The sequence below is a fragment of the Rutilus rutilus genome (assembly GCF_951802725.1).
Source record: "Rutilus rutilus genome assembly, chromosome: 3".
NCBI classification, from domain to species: Eukaryota; Metazoa; Chordata; class Actinopteri; order Cypriniformes; family Leuciscidae; genus Rutilus; species Rutilus rutilus.
Genome location: NC_140211.1, coordinates 7,494,998 through 7,515,742, shown reverse-complemented (window position 1 = coordinate 7,515,742; position 20,745 = coordinate 7,494,998). Strand labels below are relative to the sequence as shown.

The following is a 20,745-nucleotide window of genomic DNA, read 5'->3' as shown; positions in this document are numbered from 1 at the left end:
ATGATAATTTGTATCAAGCTCGTATATTTAAGTTAAGTAATTTCACTTAAATGACAATTAATAGGTAATTTGCATTGCCATTTAAGTGAAATTATTGAACTTAAATTTACAAGCTTGATAAAAATTATCATTCTAGAAGAAAATTTCAGATGGCACAGATGGCTTTTGCATCTGAACTCTTCGTATATAGGCCTATATATGTGTGTATGTATTATTAGACCACTTAACTTAGTGATTGCTATCAGGATGTGAAGAGACTTTCCCTGCCTTTAAACTTTTAAACGATATGTTTCTTTAATGCTTGGTATTTGGAGGCAGCAGCAACCAAACATCAAACATCTCTCTCTCTCTCTCTCTCTCTCTCTCTCTCTCTCTCTCTCTCTCTCTCTCTCTCTCTCTCTCTCTCTCCCTCACACACACTCACACACACAAGCACATGCTCCATTTGCCATGAGAATGAGCGTTTGACGAGCATCGACCCAGTCAGTCAGTCAGTCAGTCAGTCTGTCGTGGTCTGGAGAAGTACTCAGGAACACCACAAGAGACTGGATTCATCATCGTCTGTTCCGTAAAACGCCATAAACGGAGCTTCCAAACCTTCTGGATTTTAACAGTATGCTGTCTTTCAAAAGAGAAAACCCCGACCAATACACGAAATGTCTTCATTTAATCTCTAATATAACTTATTCAAATAACTAAATAACCGAGAGATTTAATGGTCGGATCGGTTCTATCAACCGCATCAAGGGCACTAATTTATTAATAACGACGAAACCGTTTGTTATAAGTATGAAGCATAAATAATGTTTAATACTTGCTCGGATGGGAGATCTTTTCAGTCTTTCTCTGAGAACTTGGAGGATTTTGACTCTATACGGAGTGTGCTTCTTTACAGGTTAGTAGGAATTGTTTGTTTGTTTGTTTGTTTGTTTGTTTGTTTGTTGCTTTTCTCAGTTACAAAGTTGAATACCGAGCAGCTTTTCCTCGCGCGCCGGAGGGGATTTAAAGACCTCGTGCGGGTTTTTTGGCCACTCGAGTGCAGGATGAAGCTGTTGTTTTGTTTTTAATGTTTTATTTATGGTTTTAAAATGAGTAATTAATACGACGTTAAATCGATTTTTTTAATAAATATGACAAAATCGTCTATTTGTAGAAGTGTATAAATACAACGAAATTTTACAACGAAACTTTCATAATATTGAATAGGCTATTCCATTATTATGATATTAAATTTTTTTTATTATACTAATTTTCTGTTGGAAAAAGCATGAATGATTCTGAAGTCGAACAGGCTATTCTGTTGTCGTTTCTCTTAATGCGTAACTTCTTTCCACGCTGTTCAACAAAAGCTTCCGTGTTGCTATAGAAACGACTCGATTCTACCAATCACGATTTGAGAAACGCGTCACGTGGCCTCTGGACAAGACCCGTATGCGGATAACACGACAGGACGCGGTTGCTGTTGAAAAGAGGAATTCGCTTCTTAAAACATCTCTGAGTGGATACGAGCACAGGTTACTGAGTAGAAAAATGCGCTGATGGCTTCTAGACAGCTTACAGAGGGGAATGAGACGGAGTTTGAGTCCGACTTGCGTGAAAATAAGGAGGCTGAAGGAGGGAGCGAAACTGATTCCGATGCATCAAGTTACAGTTACTCAGATTACTCAGAGTAAGAAACATCAACACATTCACAAACAATAGTTATTAATAATAACTGGATTGCTAATTCGATATTTTCATGTTGCATGTTTCACCATAAAACGTTGTTATTGAGATCGGTGTCAACTTGACTGCAGTATGTAAACATAGACCTATATATATATACATTCTATCTTAATATTATATATGTGTGTGTATGTGTATGTATGCATGCATGCATGTATGAATGTATGTATATGTGTGTGTGTGTATATATATATATATAGATAGATAGATAGATAGATAGATAGATAGATAGATACATAGGTCACATACATACACACACACACACACACAGTACTGGTCAAAAGTTTTGGAAACATTACTATTTTTAATGTTTTTGAAAGAAATTTCTCATGCTCATCAAGCCTGCATTTATTTGATAAAAAACAAAAAAAAACAATAATAGAAATATTATTACAATTGACAATTGAAATATAACAATTTAAAATAATGTTTTTCTATTTTAATATACTTTTTATGATGATTTATTATCGATGTTGGAAACAGTTGTGCAGCTTAATATAATATTTTTTTGGAACCTTTTTTCATGATTCATTGGTGAATAAAAAGTTAAAAAGAACAACATTTATTCAAAATATAAATCTTTTCTAACAGTATAAGTCTTCTTTACTATCAGTTTTTATCAAAAAGGGAAAAAAACTGACCCTAACTGGAAAAAAATAAATAAAATAATATATATTATAATTATATATATATATATATATATATATATATATTATAATTATAATTATTTTCATATAAGTTGTCAGTTTAGGGGTCTCTCCTGACCCACATTTAAGAGAGGCTCATGAAAAGGGAACATAGACCTCGTCCATTCTCTGCCCTCTCTCATTTTTAAGGGGAATTTCTGTTTCCAATTTGGAAAGTCAGCCATCATAAATAATTATATGCTATTCACCATCTTTAGTGAACTTATGGACGTGGTTGCCAAGAGCTAACCTCCAAAGTAGCGTGGCTTAATTTAGAAATGGAGAAGAAAACATAATGTCTGCATGGCTGAATATTGAGTCGAGATTTTCTGGAATGAAGGAGGGGATTGTGTTTCAGAGGTCTCGGATGTGTGTCTTTCCCCTGCGGCTTTCTGACTTCATGCTTGTGTAGAGTTGAGTTCGGTTTGTGCTGTGAGATACAAAAGATACAAAAGAGTTTTAATTAATTGAAATAATGCTGAATATGAAAAAAAAAATATGTAAAAAAAAAACTTTAGAAAATTAAAAATGTTAAGTGAACTAACTGAAATAAAATAAGTTGAAGTACTAAAATAATTAAAAATAAAACTGAAATAAAAATAAAAATAAGCTAAATAGAAATATGGGGGGGGCTAAATATAAAATTTAAATGAAAACTGAAAATAAAAACTTTTTCAAAATATTAATATTATAATAGTGTAAAAAAAATGAGCACTAAAATAAAACCTGCATGATTTCTACCTTATGAAGTTGAATGAATTAGATAAAATAGTTTCTGATAGTTCTTATTCATCTTGAGTTTAGCCAAAGGATCTGCATGGGCTGGCTCAGAAAAGCCAGTTCTGAGAAATCAAATGCAAGGACATTCAGACATTATCTGGATATTATCGCATGCTGCTTTAATGTTCCCTCTGTTTGGTGGCGCAGTGACCTAGAGCCGGAATGGCTGGATGATGTCCAGAAGAACGGTGAACTCTTCTACCTGGAGCTGAGTGAGGGAGAAGAAGAAGCTCTGCTGGCCCGAGCATCCGCCAATCACTCCGCTGCGACCAATCACGTACGTTTCAGCGAAAAGGAGGCGGAGATCATCTCCGACAATGGGAAAAAGCAAGCAAACTCCAGCAACAAATCCAAAGCAAAACTCAAGAAGTTCACCAAGATCCTGAGACCAAAGCGGCGGCCATCTCAAAGGAAAGCCGCTGATGGGAAAGACGGAGGATCTTCCCAGCATCCCACCTCCATCCTGAAGAATCAAGCGGGTCAGCGGCCTGGAGTCGTGGTCCAGCAGCAGCGTCTGAAGGACGTGTGTGTGTATCTGAACCCAAAGCGTCTCGGCAGCGCCTCTCCTCCATCTCCAGACCGAGGCGGCCTGCTGGAGGCCTTGCTGGGGGTCGTGCATCGGCCAGGAGGAAACACTGGGAAAAGAGGAGGAAAACTCATCATCCATGGTCTGGTCCCACACAGTCCTGCCAGCAAGTGTGCTGAGATTCTTATTGGTGAGCACAACAAGGAGCAGGTCATTGTTCTAGTATTTTTACTAGAGATGATCAGACATTTGTTTTTGTTTTTTTATTCACCAAGGCTGCATTTATTTGATCAAAATACAGAACATTTTTGAAATATTATTACACATAATAAAAAAAAAAAGCTGTTTTCTATTGTTATTTTAAACTGTAATTTATTCCTGTAATCAAAGCTGAATTATCAGCATCATTACTCCAGTCTTCAGTGTCACATGATCCTTCAGAAATCATTCTCATATGCTGATTTCCTGGTCAAGAAACATTTATGATTATTATCAATGTTGAAACAGTTAATATTTTAGTGGAAATCATGATATTTGTTCAGGATTGTATGAGAAAGTTGAAAAGAACAGCATTTATTTGAAACTGAAATCTATTGTAACATTATAAACATCTTTACAGTCACGTTTGATACATTTAATGCACCCTTGCTGAATGAAACTATTAGTTTCTTTTTTTTAATGGAATAATAAGATGCCAAACTCTTGAACGGTAGTGTATGTTATTTGGCTGGCGGCTGGTAAAACAGGCAAAAATATCTCATGAACTTCAGAGACCCAATCCAGAGACCAGAATATCATGGAAAATGTCGACTCGGTTCAGGAAGAAACCACCTAGCATCCATTCAAAACCATCCTAGCAGTGCATTAACAGCCATTCAGACTTTCTGAACTCACAGTTTCTTCAAAACAGTCTGGCTGATGTCATGACACTGTAAAGTCGAGCTGCGGCTTGGTGTTGTGGTTGGTTTTATTAATATTCTCTCTTACAACTGCCTGTTAAACACTCTTAGTTTAATGTTCCCGGCACATTTGGTAATGAAATCATACGATTGGAAGCAGCAAAAAAGCCGTTTATTCAATTTTCAGCCGTGAATATTTTTCTGTTGATGTACTGAAACGATATTCGAGGGGAACCCGCAGTCACTCTCTCCCAGACTCAGACCAGTGAAATTCCAAACGGGTTACACCACCCCCGAAAACGCTTTCCCCAGCAGCTTTTTACGATTGTTTCTCAAACGCCCGTCCATACTAAAGCAATTAGACCGTTTATCTGAAATAACTGAGGGAAATCGTTGCATGCCGCAAAGAGAAGAGTGTGCAAATCTACCAGAGGCAGGTGGAGGTGCTGTTTGATGTGCATTTGTTTTTATCTTATGGTAGAAATACAGTTCACCAAAGCTCGGGAATCGGGCGACAGTGATCAGATGTTTGTGATCTTTGAGGAGAATATCTTTCATGCTTTCTGTAGGTGATGCTCTGGTTGCTGTGGACGATGTGGACGTCACCTCAGAAAACATCGAGAGAGTTTTGTCCTGTATACCGGGTCCCACACAGGTAAGTGTGCATTTCTGGCTACATATACATTAATCTGGAGACATTTGAAAACACATATTTTGAGAGACCTTGTTCACGTGATCTTGGGACGAATTTTTCCGTGCGATTGCCTAAATGAACCTGACTAAGGGAGAAAACCATAGACTGTAAAAAAAAAAAATGGACGTAGTGTCCGTGACGTCACCTGTAGGTTTCTGAAGAACATTTTTGAAGCCCAAAGTGGGCGGATCTTGCCATTTTTGAACCCCATCTTGGCAGCGCGTCACTCCCGGATTACCAAAAATGGGCAAAGAGGCGATTATCTGTGGTGACGTGACGCTAACAGACAGAAGACAAACGGCGAGTAGTGGCAATCCACCTGTCACTCAAGTGGCCACGCCCTTAATTATGCAGAACTTAAAGGCTTAATAAAATTTAAACGGATGAGTTATAAAAAAATTCACCCCCCTCACAGTCGTCATGAAGGGCAAAATGAGCTATATAGACCATAACCACTCTTTGTACCAGGCTGTAAACACATTTTTTTTCTGCTGTAAAGTTGGGCATTTTAACATGGGGGTTTATGGGATTGACTCTCTTTTGGAGCCGGTCTCTAGTGGCCAGTCGATGAACTGCAGTTTAAGTCACTTCTGTGTTTGATTCAAGAGAGAGACTGGAAGGTTGCCGCCTGGAGAAAACACACCAGGCTCTGAAACAAATGCTCCAAACGAGTCTAAATGCTTAAAACTGAGACAAAGCTTGAACAATGAAAATGAACAAATGTTTATTTTGCGCTATACAGCAGTCAACAGCAGTTCAACCCTGAGGTAAATATAAGGATGAAAGCTGAGAAATCTCAGATGTTTTTCACCACTTGTAAGACAAAAGCTCAGCTTTTTCCCATAAACTCCCAAACGCTGAGGGCACATAAGGGCAACTCCATGTTTTGGGAACTGAGGTCTGTTTTTAAGGGATTAATTTGACTTAACTGCCTTGAAATTAGACTTTTTTAACAAGACATAATGTTTTCAGATGAGCACTTTCTAAAATTGGTTTTGGTTTTTGCTCAGCGCCTCTTGGCCTGCGAGTAAATGCTCTTTTCTTGAAAACCCTCCAGGCTAACAATATTTTCTACATTAACGAACGCAAATTGTTTAGAGCTAAACGTAATTTGGGCTCGGTGAAATATTGATGGATTTAATCTAGTCATAAACAAGACAAATTGACTGTCGATGTGCATTAAGCTTTGATGGTTTCCTCATGTCGTAAGCTGCCGCTGAGTTCTTTGGGTTAGTGAGGCTGTTGTTTGTTGCAAATTGTTAGTAAAGTTTTTTTTCAACTCTACAATTTTCCATTTATGGCCACAATAGCTACGACTGATCTCAACCCAAAACCCAGAAGCTGGATGGAGTGTGAAGGCACGTTTCCAACAACCCCTAAACTCAGTTTCCTTCACTGGTGTTTGAAAATAAGAGCATTTAACCTTAAAACAGTTGTGAAGAATCACATGTGCTTCACAAAGCGTTTAAATAGGGGTGTAACGATACCCTCATCATGTCACGATTCGAGACATATCACGATACTGAACTCACGATACGATATTATTGCGATGCTCCAAGACTTATGGTAAAAAGTTAACAAATTGTTGATTAATATGATAAATTTGGTATTACATTGTGGGTGTAAATGAATAGGCTTGGTGCTGATAACCCAATGCACAGGACAATAGAGACACCAGAATAACAATATTCATGATTCAGAAGCTAAAAATACAGAATTATTATAGACGAATATGCTTTACTCTGTCACTGACTAGATATATTTAAAATAATGTGTTTTTACTGGTTACACATAAGATATTTGGCATTATCAGGACCATTATACATTATATTCAACATTATATATAGTAGTTTAATGTAGTACTACTGACACTAAAACTCTGAAACCGAGATTGCCACTATCCACGATACACATTTATGCATTTTTGAATGGGATATATTGTGACACGATACATTGTTACAGCCCTAAAGCATCAGTGATTTGAACAAAGCCCTAACATGCAACTTGCCTCACGCCAGTTATGCTACAGTCATGAATGCTGTGCTGTTACTTTTGATGCAACTGTACGTTTTTCTATAACTACAGCTGGACTCTGCTTCTCTCTGAGAATGCCTTTCGTTTGATCCCTTCTCAAGCTGGTTTTGCTCACTCTGTTGCCTAGGAGAGGATGGAATGTTGAAATTACAGAGTTCTGTCGCCACGGCAGCGACGGCGGTTACGGTAACGCTTGTTTTTGTAGGCCACAGGAAAAGAGCCATTATCCTGTGGAGAAGAGAGAGGGAGAAAGTGATTAAAGGACGAGAACCGATAGCAAATTACACCATAGGACAAAAAAGGACAGGCGAGGCTATTATGATATTAGGGTTGAGGAACCGTGCTCTCGTGAGGTTTCCAGAGGCTTGCCAAGATTTTAAAATGAGTCTCGGCTGGTGATTTATGAAATTGTAAGGTAACGTTAAGCGTTGTGTGAGTGTTCAAATGTTAAGAGTTACTACACCACAGGAACAAAATCATCATGTCCACTGGTCTTTCTTTGGACACTGACACCAGTAGGATTCTTTTTGAGGAATTAATACTTTTTACATCCGGAAAAACACACGGAGAGCATCAGCTTTAGTTTCTGCTCTGACAGCCACAAGACCAGCCGAACGCTGTGAGTGTGTGTGTTAGAAATCAGGAATGGTGAGATAACATTGTGCTTGATACGTTTTTCATCGTCAAACCAAACTTGGGTCTCCAGCCGACAGAGTTTAAATCTGGCTAGAGCTCATCCCATAATGTTACGCATTAGTTCAGTAGACGGAGAGAAGACGGTCTTTTGAGGCTGTTTGAACACATTCGATCACATGAGTGTTTACACTACGAAAGCAATCCGGTCGAATGTGTTTTTGACGACCTCTGGAAGTGTTGGAAAGTGGACGAGCTTAAAGCGTTTTAGACCCGTTTACACCTGAATTGTGATCCGATCGACCAAATGCATCTTAATACCAGATGTAAACAGGGCCTTGTTCATCTATGCATGCATTAAAGGCACACTATGCAAGATTTGTACCTTAATATAACAGCTTCTAAATCATTTTGATGATAAACGAACTAGGAGTAGGGCGAATCATCCCGATAGCAAAGCAGGGGCGGGGGGGGGGGAGACGCCGCTGGCAAAACCAGCAATGCAAGTTTGAGAGGTGGCGCCCCGACAAATCTCGCGAGAATCGCGACTTGCTTTACGGCACGACGTCACATACATCAACAACATATGAAGCAGCCTCTGTGGAAGACACTAGCACGCATTTCAGATGTGAATCATGGCAGAGTCGATGAAGAAATCGCGGTCGTAAGAGTGCAGAGATGGCTCTGCGTGAGTGGGATTTACACGACTCTAGGGGGCGCTGTTTGACAAAAGCGGAAACTGCATAGTGTGCCTTTAAATTGATCAAAAGTTACAGTAAGGAGAATCTATTTCAATAAATGCTGCTCTTTTGAACTTTCTGTTCATCAAAGAATCCTGAGTGTTTTCAACATTGATAATAATCATAAATGTTTCTTGAGCATCAAATCATCATATTAGAATGATTTCTGAAGGATCATGTGACACTGAAGACTGGAGTAATGATGCTGAAAATTCAGCTTTGATCGCAGGAATAAATTACATTTTACAATATATTACATTTTAAGTTATTTTAAGTTGTAATAATATTTCTCAGTATTACTGTTTTTACTGTATTTTGTATTAAATCAATGCATCCTTGGTGAGTATAAGAGATGACTTTCGAAAGCATTAAAAAATCTTACCGACCTCAAACTTTTGAACAGTAATGTAAGTATCATATTCATATTTTTTTAAATATATTATATGTTTTTGGAAGCACATCTAAATAAACAATAATACTTAGCCTACATCAAGTGTCAGCCAGTCAAGCGACAGTCATTGAGTTTGGGAATGCTATCAGATAGATCTCTCCAGATATTATAGACCTCACTGATAATAAGAAGAGCTAGCATTGGCCGTGATGTATGATGATGATATAATATCTCTATGTGATCTGAAACCGGCAGTCTTCCACACCTCTTAATAACAGGCTTGTTTTTCCAGCTCAGCACTGCAGTCCAGCTGCTCGCGGTCAGCAAACACTCGTGTGTGTCTGTTCTGCATGTTAAACCGGCGAGTGGGAGTGAATACGCCGCTCTCTGAGCGCTGTTAACTCACAGATGGGCGCTGTTGTTTTTAGTGATCTCCGTGTGTGCTTTATTTGATTTGTACAATCTTAGAAAGTGCTGTTTCTTTTAGTCCTGGGCTGAATCTCGAGATGCATGTTCAACTTAAATCATAAATCGAGTTGAAATATTTGCACACTAGCATTCAAACATTTGGGTCAGCATGATTTTTTGGTAACACTTTAGTTTAGGGTCCAATTCTCACTATTAACTAGTTGCTTATTAGCATTCATATTATTAGGATACTGACTGTTTATTAGTACTTATAAAGCACATATTAATGCATTATTCTGCATCCACCTAAACTTAACAACTACCTTACTAACTATTAATAAGCAGTAATTAGGAGTTTATTGTGGCAAAAGTCGTGGTTAATAGTGAGAATTGGACCCTAATCTAAAGTGTGACCGATTTGTCTTATTGTTTTTGAAGGAAGTCTTATGGAAGTTATGGCAAGTCACCATTAGTGTTCTTTTCTGTGGTATTTCTTCCATTTCAGCACATATACACAACTTGCTTTAGTTGTAATTCAATATAACCTTTTCAGTCTGCTTAACAAACTAAGAAAGTTCTACATCACTGTTATGTAATATCAGTGCTCATATTAAAGAGGCCATATTGTGCCCCTTTTCAAGTCTTGATGTTGTTTTTGGGCTCTACTAGATGAGGTTTTCATGCTTGAATGTTCAAAAAACACATAATTTTCCCCATAGTCTCCACTGTTGCAGCTCCTCTCTTCCCAGTCTGTCATTAACGCTCTGTTTAGTTCCTGTCTCTATGAAGCTCCTCCTTCTGAAAAGCACACTGTGTTCTGATTGGTCGGTTGGAGCAGTGTGTTGTGATTGGTCAATCGCTTTTAGCGTGTTTGGGAAAAGCCACGCCCCTTGCCATAACCACGAGTTAACACACTACTAACTAACTCAACAAGGCCACGCCCCTTTATATTGCATATTCCTTGGGCAGGAATTTTGTTTGTACATTCCCGAAACATTTTTCATGCTCAAACAGCAACATTACATACTAAAGACAGTTGAAAATGTAAAAAAGCATAATAGGTCCTCTTTATCTTAAATGCTAGCTGATTGGACTACAAGTAAAAAACATTATTAGTTTTAAGTTCATAGAATTTTTTTTTTATATATATATATATATATATATATAATTATTATCACAGACCAACTTTAATTTATAAGTTGAGGAAATAAAAAAAAAAGTCCTGAGTCCTGGTTTCTCAGCTAAGATGTATTCAGATACCTTCAACATTTCTCACATTATCACAGTTTATTCGCTATAGTTTCGAAAATGGTAATACAATATGACAAGAACTCAGAGTTATCAAATCAGTTGATATTTCACTGTCTCACAAATTAATTAGGTTGAATAGCTGTCAGCTGTTAAATTTAAGCACAAAATGAGATAATTCCAATTTAGGTCAAACAATTACCAAGCAATGCTTCATTTTGTTCAGTCTGTGGTGTAAAAAGGTCGCATTAGCAATTAAAGAAAAAACTCTTAAGCAAAACATGGTCAGGCCAAAGTGTCTGAATCATTTTTGGTCCCAAATTTTGTATTAATTTTACTGGTAGTCCACTGTATGAAGACTTTTTGGGTATAATATGTCACAGTTTACTTTATTTTGCTATCCTCACTTACATAAATGAACTATAGTGTCCTGCACCCACTAGTAAAATTGTATCTGGTGTCTGAATAATCTTTGGTTTGACTGTAAGATTGTATAGTTGGTATTTTCATGTTATCATCAGTTTTTTTTTCTGTTTTCTGTGTTTCTCAGGTGAGGTTAACTCTGGAGACGGTGTGTCCCGTCGGGAGCGGCCCGGACTCGGGACCCAAACCGTCTCCTCCGGTCAGTCAGCTGGTCCGACTGCTGTGGGGCGAGGACACAGTCGAGCTCCAGATGTCCATCGCACATGTACCGCACATAGTGATGTACCTCTCGCTCAAGCTGGACTCTGAGTCGCCGCAGGAGGAGGTCAGTCTGTTCCGCTTAGGGCCCTATTTTAATGATCTAAGCACATGGTCTACAGTGCAGGGTGCAAGTGCAGTTAGGGCGAGTCCGAATCCACTTTTGCTAGTTTAACGACGGGAAAAATGGTCGGCGCTCCCGGCGCATGCTCTAAAAGTGTTGTCCCTATTCTCTTAATGAGTAATGGGTGTGTTTTGGGCTTTACGTGCAATAAACCAATCAGAGTCTCATCTCGCATTCCCTTTAAAAGCCAGTTGCGCTCACGCCATGACGGATTCGCTATTTACATGATAGCGGAAAAACTGAACACGTCTCCAGAGCACAAACGGATCTGCTCATGCGCTTTAACCTCGTGCACGAGCAGATCCATTTGTGACCCTGGACGACAAAACCAGTCACATGGGTAAATTTTTTAAATTGAGATTTATATATCATCTGAAAGATGAATAAATAAGGTTTCCATTGATGTATGATTTGTTCATTTGCTCATTTGGTCGAGATACAACTATTGAAAATCTGTAATCTGAGGGTGCAAAAAAATCGAAACATTGAGAAAATCTCCTTTAAAGTTGTCCATTTATGTTCACGATTGTGCTGCATTCACTCACAACAATAAATGTTTTATATATTTATGGTAGGAAATTTACTAAATATCTTCATGGAACATGATTTTGACTTAATATCCTAATGATTTTTGGCATAAAAGAAAAATCTATAATTTTGACCCATGTAATGTATTGTTGGCTATTGCCACAAATATACCCGTGCGACATGTGACTGGTTTTGTGATCCAGGGTCACATTTGTGCTCTGGAGACGTGTTCAGGTTTTCCGCTATCAAATTCCATCATGTAAATAGCGAATCCGTCATGGCATGAGCGCAACTGGCTTTTAAAGGGAATGTGAGATGAGACTCTGAAGTGGGTCGCACACCGGACGAGAAGCGCAGCGCCGCGTCTTTAAAATTCGAACACATTATTCTCTGAGTATACACACACCGGCGGCGCCATTCGGCGTCTGTCCGCGGCGCCCAGCTACGGCTCAGGACCTTGTTCAAAATCCTGCCGCGCCACAGAGCGCCATTTACATAGTTTTATATTACATTTACATTTATTTGTCTCAAATCGTAGTTAATGTATACTGACTTCACCCTGTGCTGCAATATACATTTAGTTTTACATTAATTTACAGAAATCAGCTGCGTGGATGAAAACTGCTGATGTTATCGGATTTTCAGGTGATATTCTCAATTCATTCAGTTAACGGACGCTCTGAGGTAAAGTGTTCAGACTGCAAACTTAGCAACGATTGTATTTTATTGTACAGTACAATCATAACATAGTACAGGCATTATCTTAATTCCATAATGTCCTTAAACATAACAATATTGCTGTGGCCATAAACTGAGAAAGTGCGCGTCCGGTGTGCGATTCCTCGAGTTGTCCTAGACGCGACGTGGCGTGGCGCTTCGCTTCTCATCCGGTGTGCGACCCCCTTGACCATCTACGGGACAAGCTGGAATCCACCATATCTTTATGTACACAATAATAATCTTTTACATTGTAATACTTTTATTTTTAATATGTTTATGTGCTGCTGCTGCTGTGCGTCCCTGTGTGTGTAATAAGCAGAGTGTACACGCGCTGTGGACCCGCCTATAGGCGCACATTACTAATGCGCTCTTTAAATAACAAAGAAAATATTGCACCATTGACTTTAGACCAGGTTTCAGTTGGTCAATGGCTCAGTTTATTTCAGTTGCCTCAAAATAGCAACGCGCCGTCAATGCGCCAGAACAAACACACCTCGTTTTCAGACTAGCCATGGGCGCACAAATGGGCGCAAATGCATTTGCTATTTAAACAACGTGGCACAGGACGTGAAAATGATAACTGCGTCAGGCTGAAACTAGCAAAAAACACTTGCGTCACGCTTGGCGCTGCATTGCGCGGGTGTATGATAGGGCCCCTAATGTTCAGAGGCTTTCCAGCCATTGATTGCATTACAAATATTATTTTCAGCTTGTGAGAATTGGGAAAAGCTAAAACAGCTGTGTGGATTTTTTTCAATGCTTAATCCGTTAACATGATTTCGCCTTCCAGAAGAGTTTCCCCCTGTTAAATGGTGCCAGAAGCGAGCATGAATGGCTCTGCTGTGCCGCTAACAGCCGCTCGTATTTATAGCCGTCAGCGTGACGTGAGGAAACAGGAGAAGAGAGGGAAAAGCTCGCCTTCGTCCCGGATGAATAATTCACAGCGAGACGCCACGTTCCCATCAGAAAGGAAAACCACTCGTCAGGACTTTGGAAAGTTTTCCCTTTTAGAGACTTGAATCGCTCAATTCATAAAGAGAAGCAAAATGTGCATTAAAAGTTAGGATTGTCGGAAATGCAGGGGGAATTTCACAAAGAATATGTCTGGGTCAAAATTTAAATAAAAAAACAATAAACAAAAATAAGACAATTATATTTTGCATATAAAAGTGAGGAATATTTGAGAGGCCATTGATGTTTTATGCACTGTGCAATTATTTTCATAACAACTAAACATATTTCCGTTTCATTACTGAACTGGGACATATGTATGTATTCTTGAAATACAGTAAAAATATTATATTATAATATTATAAAATATTATATTGTAAAGTACAGCGACTTTCTTTGTAAAATCAGCATAAATAACCTAATTATCTTTGCTAAATATATATATTTTTTTTAAATGTGTCTTGATTTTGGAGTGAAATATAAATAAAAAATAATTATTATTTATAGCAAAGAAATATGCAGATTTTACGAAGAATGTCATTGTAATTTACAACATAATATATTATAATATTTTTACTGTATTACAAGAATAATGGGAACATGTATATAATCAAATGTTACAAAATAATATATATATTAGTGCTGTCAAATCGATTAATCGCATCTAGCATAAAAGTTTTTGTTTACATAGGTGTGTGTGTATATACATATTATTACATTTTTATATATATATGTGTGTGTATTTACTATATATACACACACACACACACACACACACATCTTGTGTAAATGCGTCCCTCCAGGTGCTGATAGGTTAGAGTAGTTGATTTACGGTGTTAAATCTTCGCTGAGAGAAGCGTGTTTGCAATCCGACTCACTTAAAAACCTCTTTCTGTCTGCAGTGATTGATAGTGCAGCGCGGAGCGTTTATAATGTGTGTTTTTATGCGCTGTCCAAACCACAGGCCACAGCGACCACCTCTGAACGCTGACTTGAGCTTTTAGAGCGTAAGGAATACGCTGAAGAGATAACGTGTGTGTGTGTGTGTGTGTGTGTGTGTGTGTGTGCATCTCGAGGGTGAAGGCTTGTGGTTTCAAGAACTTCATTTCTCACACAAACTCAAATGCACGCGGTCTGAAAGCGTTGCCAGGTTGAAGTGTTCCTGTTCAGCATACTAATCAAAATGACAAAGGAATCGTCCCTCCCCTTCATTCCCTCCTGCAGATAAACCTCAAACTATCTCACACTGCCTCAGTTTACGGATGAGAAGAATGGCCATTCCTCATGGGGAAATGCGGGTTTTGGCAAAGTTATGCGCTGCGAGCTACTCCTAATTTAAAGTCAATGTGAATTGAGTTTAAAGACATTTTTTTTAAGAAAGAGAATGCAAATAAAAAGGGAACTGGAAGAATAAGACGGGGAATATTTTAAAATGCACTGATGAGTGGCAACAAGTTTTAGGGAAGTAAATTGGGTGTTGATTTCATAAGTTAGGTTATGCTTTTACAAAAAAAGAGGTTGATTAATTAGAAAACCTGCTTATTTTTATAACATAGTCGAAGTTTTAGTGATGAACAGTTGGACTAAACATTTCATTTTCATATCATTAAAGAGGATGCAAAGACTGAAGTGATTAAAGCTTTTTTATTTGTAGCATTATTTTTTTAATTTCCATTTTAGTAATAGTTATAATTTTAGTACATCAACATCAATATATTTCATTTCAGTTTGTTGCCAAAGCAAACATTTTGTTTATTTTGTCAAGGTTTTCATCCTTATGTATATTTTATTTTATTTCACTGAAAATGACTTTCTCTTTTTAGTGAGTAACTTCCTTGCAGTGGTTTTTAGCTTATTTTGTGACATTACTGACACCTTTGCCCTCCATTTCAGCAAATTATGTTTCCAATAAAGTCCATAAAAGCCTTTATATCACAGTGTGATCATGCATAAATGCAGTAAAATGAGCTTGGGTCAGCGTAACCTGTCCAACTGAAGCGTCTTTCCTCCGTACAGCAGGAGATTCTGTACCAGTATCCGGCGTCCGAGGCTTCGGCCCAGCTGAAAGCGGTGAGAGGGATTTTCCTGACGCTCTGTGACATGCTGGAGAACGTCACGGGTGGACAGATAGTCAGGTGAGACGCCGGGCTCGTGTCGATGCCAGTGGATGACGTCCATGAAAAGTGTTTTGAAAGAAGCATTGCCGACCCTACACTTCTGGAGGCCCTAAGCAAAACTAGTGCATTCGTAAAAACCCCAAAGTTTCCATAAACTTGAGTAATAATTACAATGGTTTTCAGGTTGCAAGGTGCACTGCCAGTTTTCTACAGCCTAATGGAATTAAAACATCAAGGAAACAAACTGCAAGTTATGAAAAACGTATAGGGAAGAACCCATTAAAACACGTCCAATTGGCAGTAAGTAAAATTAAAACCAAGTTTTCGTTGACAGCTAAATAAATGCTTTTTTTTAATAGTAATGCTCTGGCACCATCTAGCTATCAGAAAAACTATAACACACAGCTCTAAGTGCGCGATTTACTGCGCATGATAAATAAAAAAAGACATGGTTGTTTCAACCCAAATTTGGGTCAAATATGGACAAACCCAACCGTTGGGTTACATGTTTTTTTTTTTTTTTTACATTTTTTAACCCAACAGTTGGGTTTGTCCATTTTGACCCAAATCTTGGTTAATAATAATAATAATAATAATTCGTTACATTTATATAGCGCTTTTTCTGAGACCTCAAAGCGCTTTACATATGGAAGGGGGGAATCTCCTCAACCACCACCAATGTGCAGCATCCACTTGGATGGTGCGACGGCAGCCATATTGCGCCAGAACGCCCACCACACACCAGCTTACTGGTGGAGAGGAGACAGTGATGAAGCCAATCAGTGTATGGGGATGATTAGGAGGCCATGATGGACAGAGGCCAAGGGGCAGATTTGGCCAGGATGCCAGGTTGAAACAACCCAGGATTTTTTAGAGTGAACAATCTTTTTTGTAACATTATAAATGTCTTTACTGTCATTTTGATTAATTTAATGTGTTCTCCACTTACTGAATAAAAGTTTTAATTTCTTTAAAAAAAAATCTTACTGACCCCCAAACTTTTGTACAGTAGTGTATGAGGGAAGTATATAGTGTAGTGTAGTCTTTTTGCCTTAACCGGTGCATTTTAATTCCCGCTCTGTCTTTTGCCGTTTACTATAGTTGTATTGGCGTATATCATGTCACATGTCCTCTGTTTCTGCCTCAGCTCCTCTCTGTGGCTCAAGCAGCAGTTGGTTCATGTGGGCTACTGGAAGGAAGGATCCAATCTGCTGGTCATCGCTGTACCTGCCAGCAGGTAATTCTCATCTTCATCATCATCCCGCCTATAATCTAGATAATAACTATAATAACTGTCATTATAATCAGCTCAGCTCCTCAAACTGAAGGATAACCTCTATAATCATCCCGTCTGCAAACGAGGATCTGTAATCTAGATAATAACTCTGGTGATTGTAATTGGGTTTGATCTCTATAATCAGCTCATCTTATGATGCTTGAATTCATCCTACTTGCCGACAGTTCGCTTTCTCAATAAAAAAATAATAATCTCAGTAACCGGATCCATAATCCCAGATGTTTATCTGAATTCAGTTGATACATTTAGATGTTTACTGCTTCAAAATGAAAAATGACTGAAGAATGACGTCTCTCAAGACCCCAATATACTCACGAAGAAGTTGTTTTTCATACTACGCCTAGAGGTAAAAAGAAGTTTAAAATACCGTTGCTGCAATTATACTTTTAGTGAACATCCTGATAGATGAATATGTAAATATGTGCTGCGTGCTTTCCTCTCAAAAATGAAATAAACACACGCACAAATTTTTTTAAAAAGCAGCGGTTAAGAAAGCATCTAATCATAGCGATGTGGATATGTTTGCACCAGCTCTACAGTCACGTTTATTTATACAGCACTTTATACAGCAGCAGCTTTATAGTATTGAGCATGAAAAACAGTGTTTAGAATCACAACTTTCCAGTGTTCATGACAGACTGAACAGAGAAATGAACCGGAGAAGATTTCCATCTCAAAGAAGGCGGAGCCTCAGAGCCACACCCACTTTGCATTAAATCACCTAATGGTAGTTTGAGAGGTAGTTCAAACACCAAACAAACTACATTTTGGCCCGATTTTGTTCGAAATGACATCAGTTCATTCTTCGATTTCGCTTAAAGTGTATATCAGGGCCTTCAGGACGTTTCTCAGTCTGCTCCCTGGTTCAGTAGTTAGAGGTTCACTTCTGCTTCCCAGTGCACTTATTACATTTTAATGTATCTACATTGTTTAGTTTAATTGTATTTTTCACCTGTCCACCTCTTATTTCTTAGTTTTAGCATAGTTTTTGTTTATCTCTCAGTTTTTGAATGCTGATTTTCATTCAGTTTTCTCTTCGGGGGGAAATGTTAGCTGTCTCTGTTGCTTTAGTTCTCGGTTTAGTTGGTGTTTGTGCTGCAGGGTTCCTCTGTTGTATCTGCAAACTGTGATCGAGGGAGTCGTCCGAACGCTCAGGGTCATGTACGGATCTCTTGACAGGTGTGTATTTCTATATATTTCTTGAGAGCTTTATGTATCTGTACATAAAGTGCGAATTATGGAAATCCTACGCCAAATGTTTTCAGTGTAGATTGATCATCTGATATTATCAGACGATCAGTGTATAAAGGCTGTGTCTGTGAACTCTGTCTCTCTTCAGCGGGTTCTGTGAGGTGGAGAACGTTCCTCGTCTGGATCACTTCTTCTGCCTCTTCTTTCAGCAGCTCATCCAGCCCTCCCGCTTGATTGACAGCTCCAGACCGCCCACCCCCGATATCTCAGGGACCCTCTTCTTAGACGGTCTACCAGCCGTCCGCTGGCTCACTTTACCAGCTGACATAAAGGTATGACTGCCAGATGACTAGTTAATAGGGGTGTAACGGTACACAGAAGTCAAGGTTCCGTACGTACCTCGGTTTTGGGGTCACGGTTCGATACGAGTTCGATACAAACCCCCAATGCTAGGTTTCTTGTCATTTATTTTGAACAGACAGAAGTCCAAATAACAGTTTGTGCCACCTAGAGGCATTTAGTCCCCTAGTTTGTACAGTACAGCCTCTTTTAGTGTATTAAACACTAAGCGGTAAAACTGAATTTGGTATTTGGTCACAATCTGACCAAACAAAACTGAAAAGCATCTTTTGTGTTATAAAAGTACCAAATAAATAGAATAACTTGTGCAGAGATTAGTTTTCTTTGTGCGCGAGAGTTCATTAACACGCGGTGACAATGGCGGATGCACAAACGTTTTTTCAAGAAATCACGGAAATATGAGCGAGAAGGAGAAAAAAGTGCCGTCTACATCCGAGTCTCCTTCACCTTTCCACGAGGAGACAGCGAGTGAAGCGGCTTCTCATTTCCAGGACACGCATATTTCATCACTGGACTTCCACGACACAAATCTGCACAATGCCAAATGACTTGTCTCATTATAAAAGCGGAAACAACTTAAAATGCTCCGTCATTTATGGTCATACAGATAAAAGTAAGACATCATTCGAAACTGTAAATAGTCTATTTATATTTGTGAACACTTTACACTCACAATAAAAACAAAACATTGTGCTTTTGTAAAATAAAGCCGCTTTCTGCCGTCCCGGTTTCCTTTCCGTGAAGTTTGTGGAGGGCGTCACAAAAATGAATCGAAACTCAGCGTATAGGCTACTAGCAAGCTCTTGTGTGCCATCTGGACTCTTGTTTTGGGTTGGTGCATAGATCATCTCTTCTTCTTCTGCCCTTTTTTCCTGTTGTGGTTGTTAGCAAAAGCATTACTGCGCGCGCCCCCTTCTGGACTGGAGTGTGTATCGCCTGTGTCTGACTGTATTCGTCGTCTGACTGTATGCACCAGTCCGTGACGGTTCGGGACGAATGCATGTACCGTTACACCCCTTCTAGTCAATTGCTATGTTTACATTCAAAGTCGCATAATTTAACTTATGCACGAAACTGGAATATCGCATAAAACATTTGCCCATAAAACATTTGCCCATAAAACATTTGGAAAGAATTCCTCCGTCATAAGTGAGATGCGTCTCAGGAAACTCTGTCATGTTCTCTTGTGTTGGGATGCTGGTGTTTGGGAACGCAATCGTGTGAGGTGCGTCTGGGAGGAATTAAACCAAATCATTCTGATGACAGATTTTGGCTCAGGCGTTTCAGAGCCACCAAACCAATCTTTGAGATGCTGTGATATGATTAGTCCGCTAGTTAGTCCAGTTATCCAATCACATCCACTGCCTGAGGCAAAGTAACACGAGTTTGTTGTTACACATCAACGTGTATCCATTATAGTTTATGCGCATGTCTTCTTATCAGATATTAAAATGATGTGCCTCAATTAAAGGTGCATTGCGCAAGTCTCTGAGTTTTTGCAGAACTATGCCCCCTTCTGGCGACACGCGAAACTGCAATCAGAGTTGTGCACGCGGTTACGTGGAGTTTGCGTTGGGGTTTGGGATGAACTAGAAGCCGGTCTCTTTGAATCCATCTTCTACTTTTGCAAAAGTCGCTAGAGTTGTCTTCGCTGATGCGGATAATGGCGGCGAATACACAAACCTGCCAGACATAGCCAGGTGAGCGTGAACGCGCATGACGTCACGCCCAGTCGATTCCGACCCGAATCCCTCTTATTTATTTTACTGTACAGGATTATAGAGGCAATCGCAGTGATCAGAGAAGGGCTCATTCAGCCCATCAGGCAATTGTTTAAGCATGTATGGGTTAGAAAAATGGGTATTTTTAACATGAAATGTTGCGCAATGCACCTTTAATGTTGCATATGTTTTTTATGTGCATTTCTCGAATTGATGTGCATCTTGGTGTTTCCATCCAGCGTTTTTTTTAATGGTATATCCCAAAATTGACACAAAAATAGGTGGATGGGA

General features: G+C 38.9%; 1 protein-coding gene across 1 annotated transcript in view; it reads left to right on the top strand.

The window, feature by feature from the left end:
- Positions 1 to 1,407: 1,407 nt before the first annotated feature.
- intu (inturned planar cell polarity protein) overlaps positions 1,408 to 20,745 on the top strand; it is a 30,053-nt gene continuing 10,715 nt past the window's right edge. The window contains exons 1-8 of the mRNA XM_084404807.1: positions 1,408 to 1,669; positions 3,339 to 3,907; positions 5,186 to 5,271; positions 11,315 to 11,512; positions 15,785 to 15,903; positions 17,033 to 17,122; positions 18,284 to 18,361; positions 18,522 to 18,705. Coding sequence (XP_084260933.1) covers positions 1,539 to 1,669; positions 3,339 to 3,907; positions 5,186 to 5,271; positions 11,315 to 11,512; positions 15,785 to 15,903; positions 17,033 to 17,122; positions 18,284 to 18,361; positions 18,522 to 18,705 — 1,455 coding nt within the window. The 5' untranslated portion in view covers positions 1,408 to 1,538. The remainder of the gene's footprint in view (positions 1,670 to 3,338; positions 3,908 to 5,185; positions 5,272 to 11,314; positions 11,513 to 15,784; positions 15,904 to 17,032; positions 17,123 to 18,283; positions 18,362 to 18,521; positions 18,706 to 20,745) is intronic.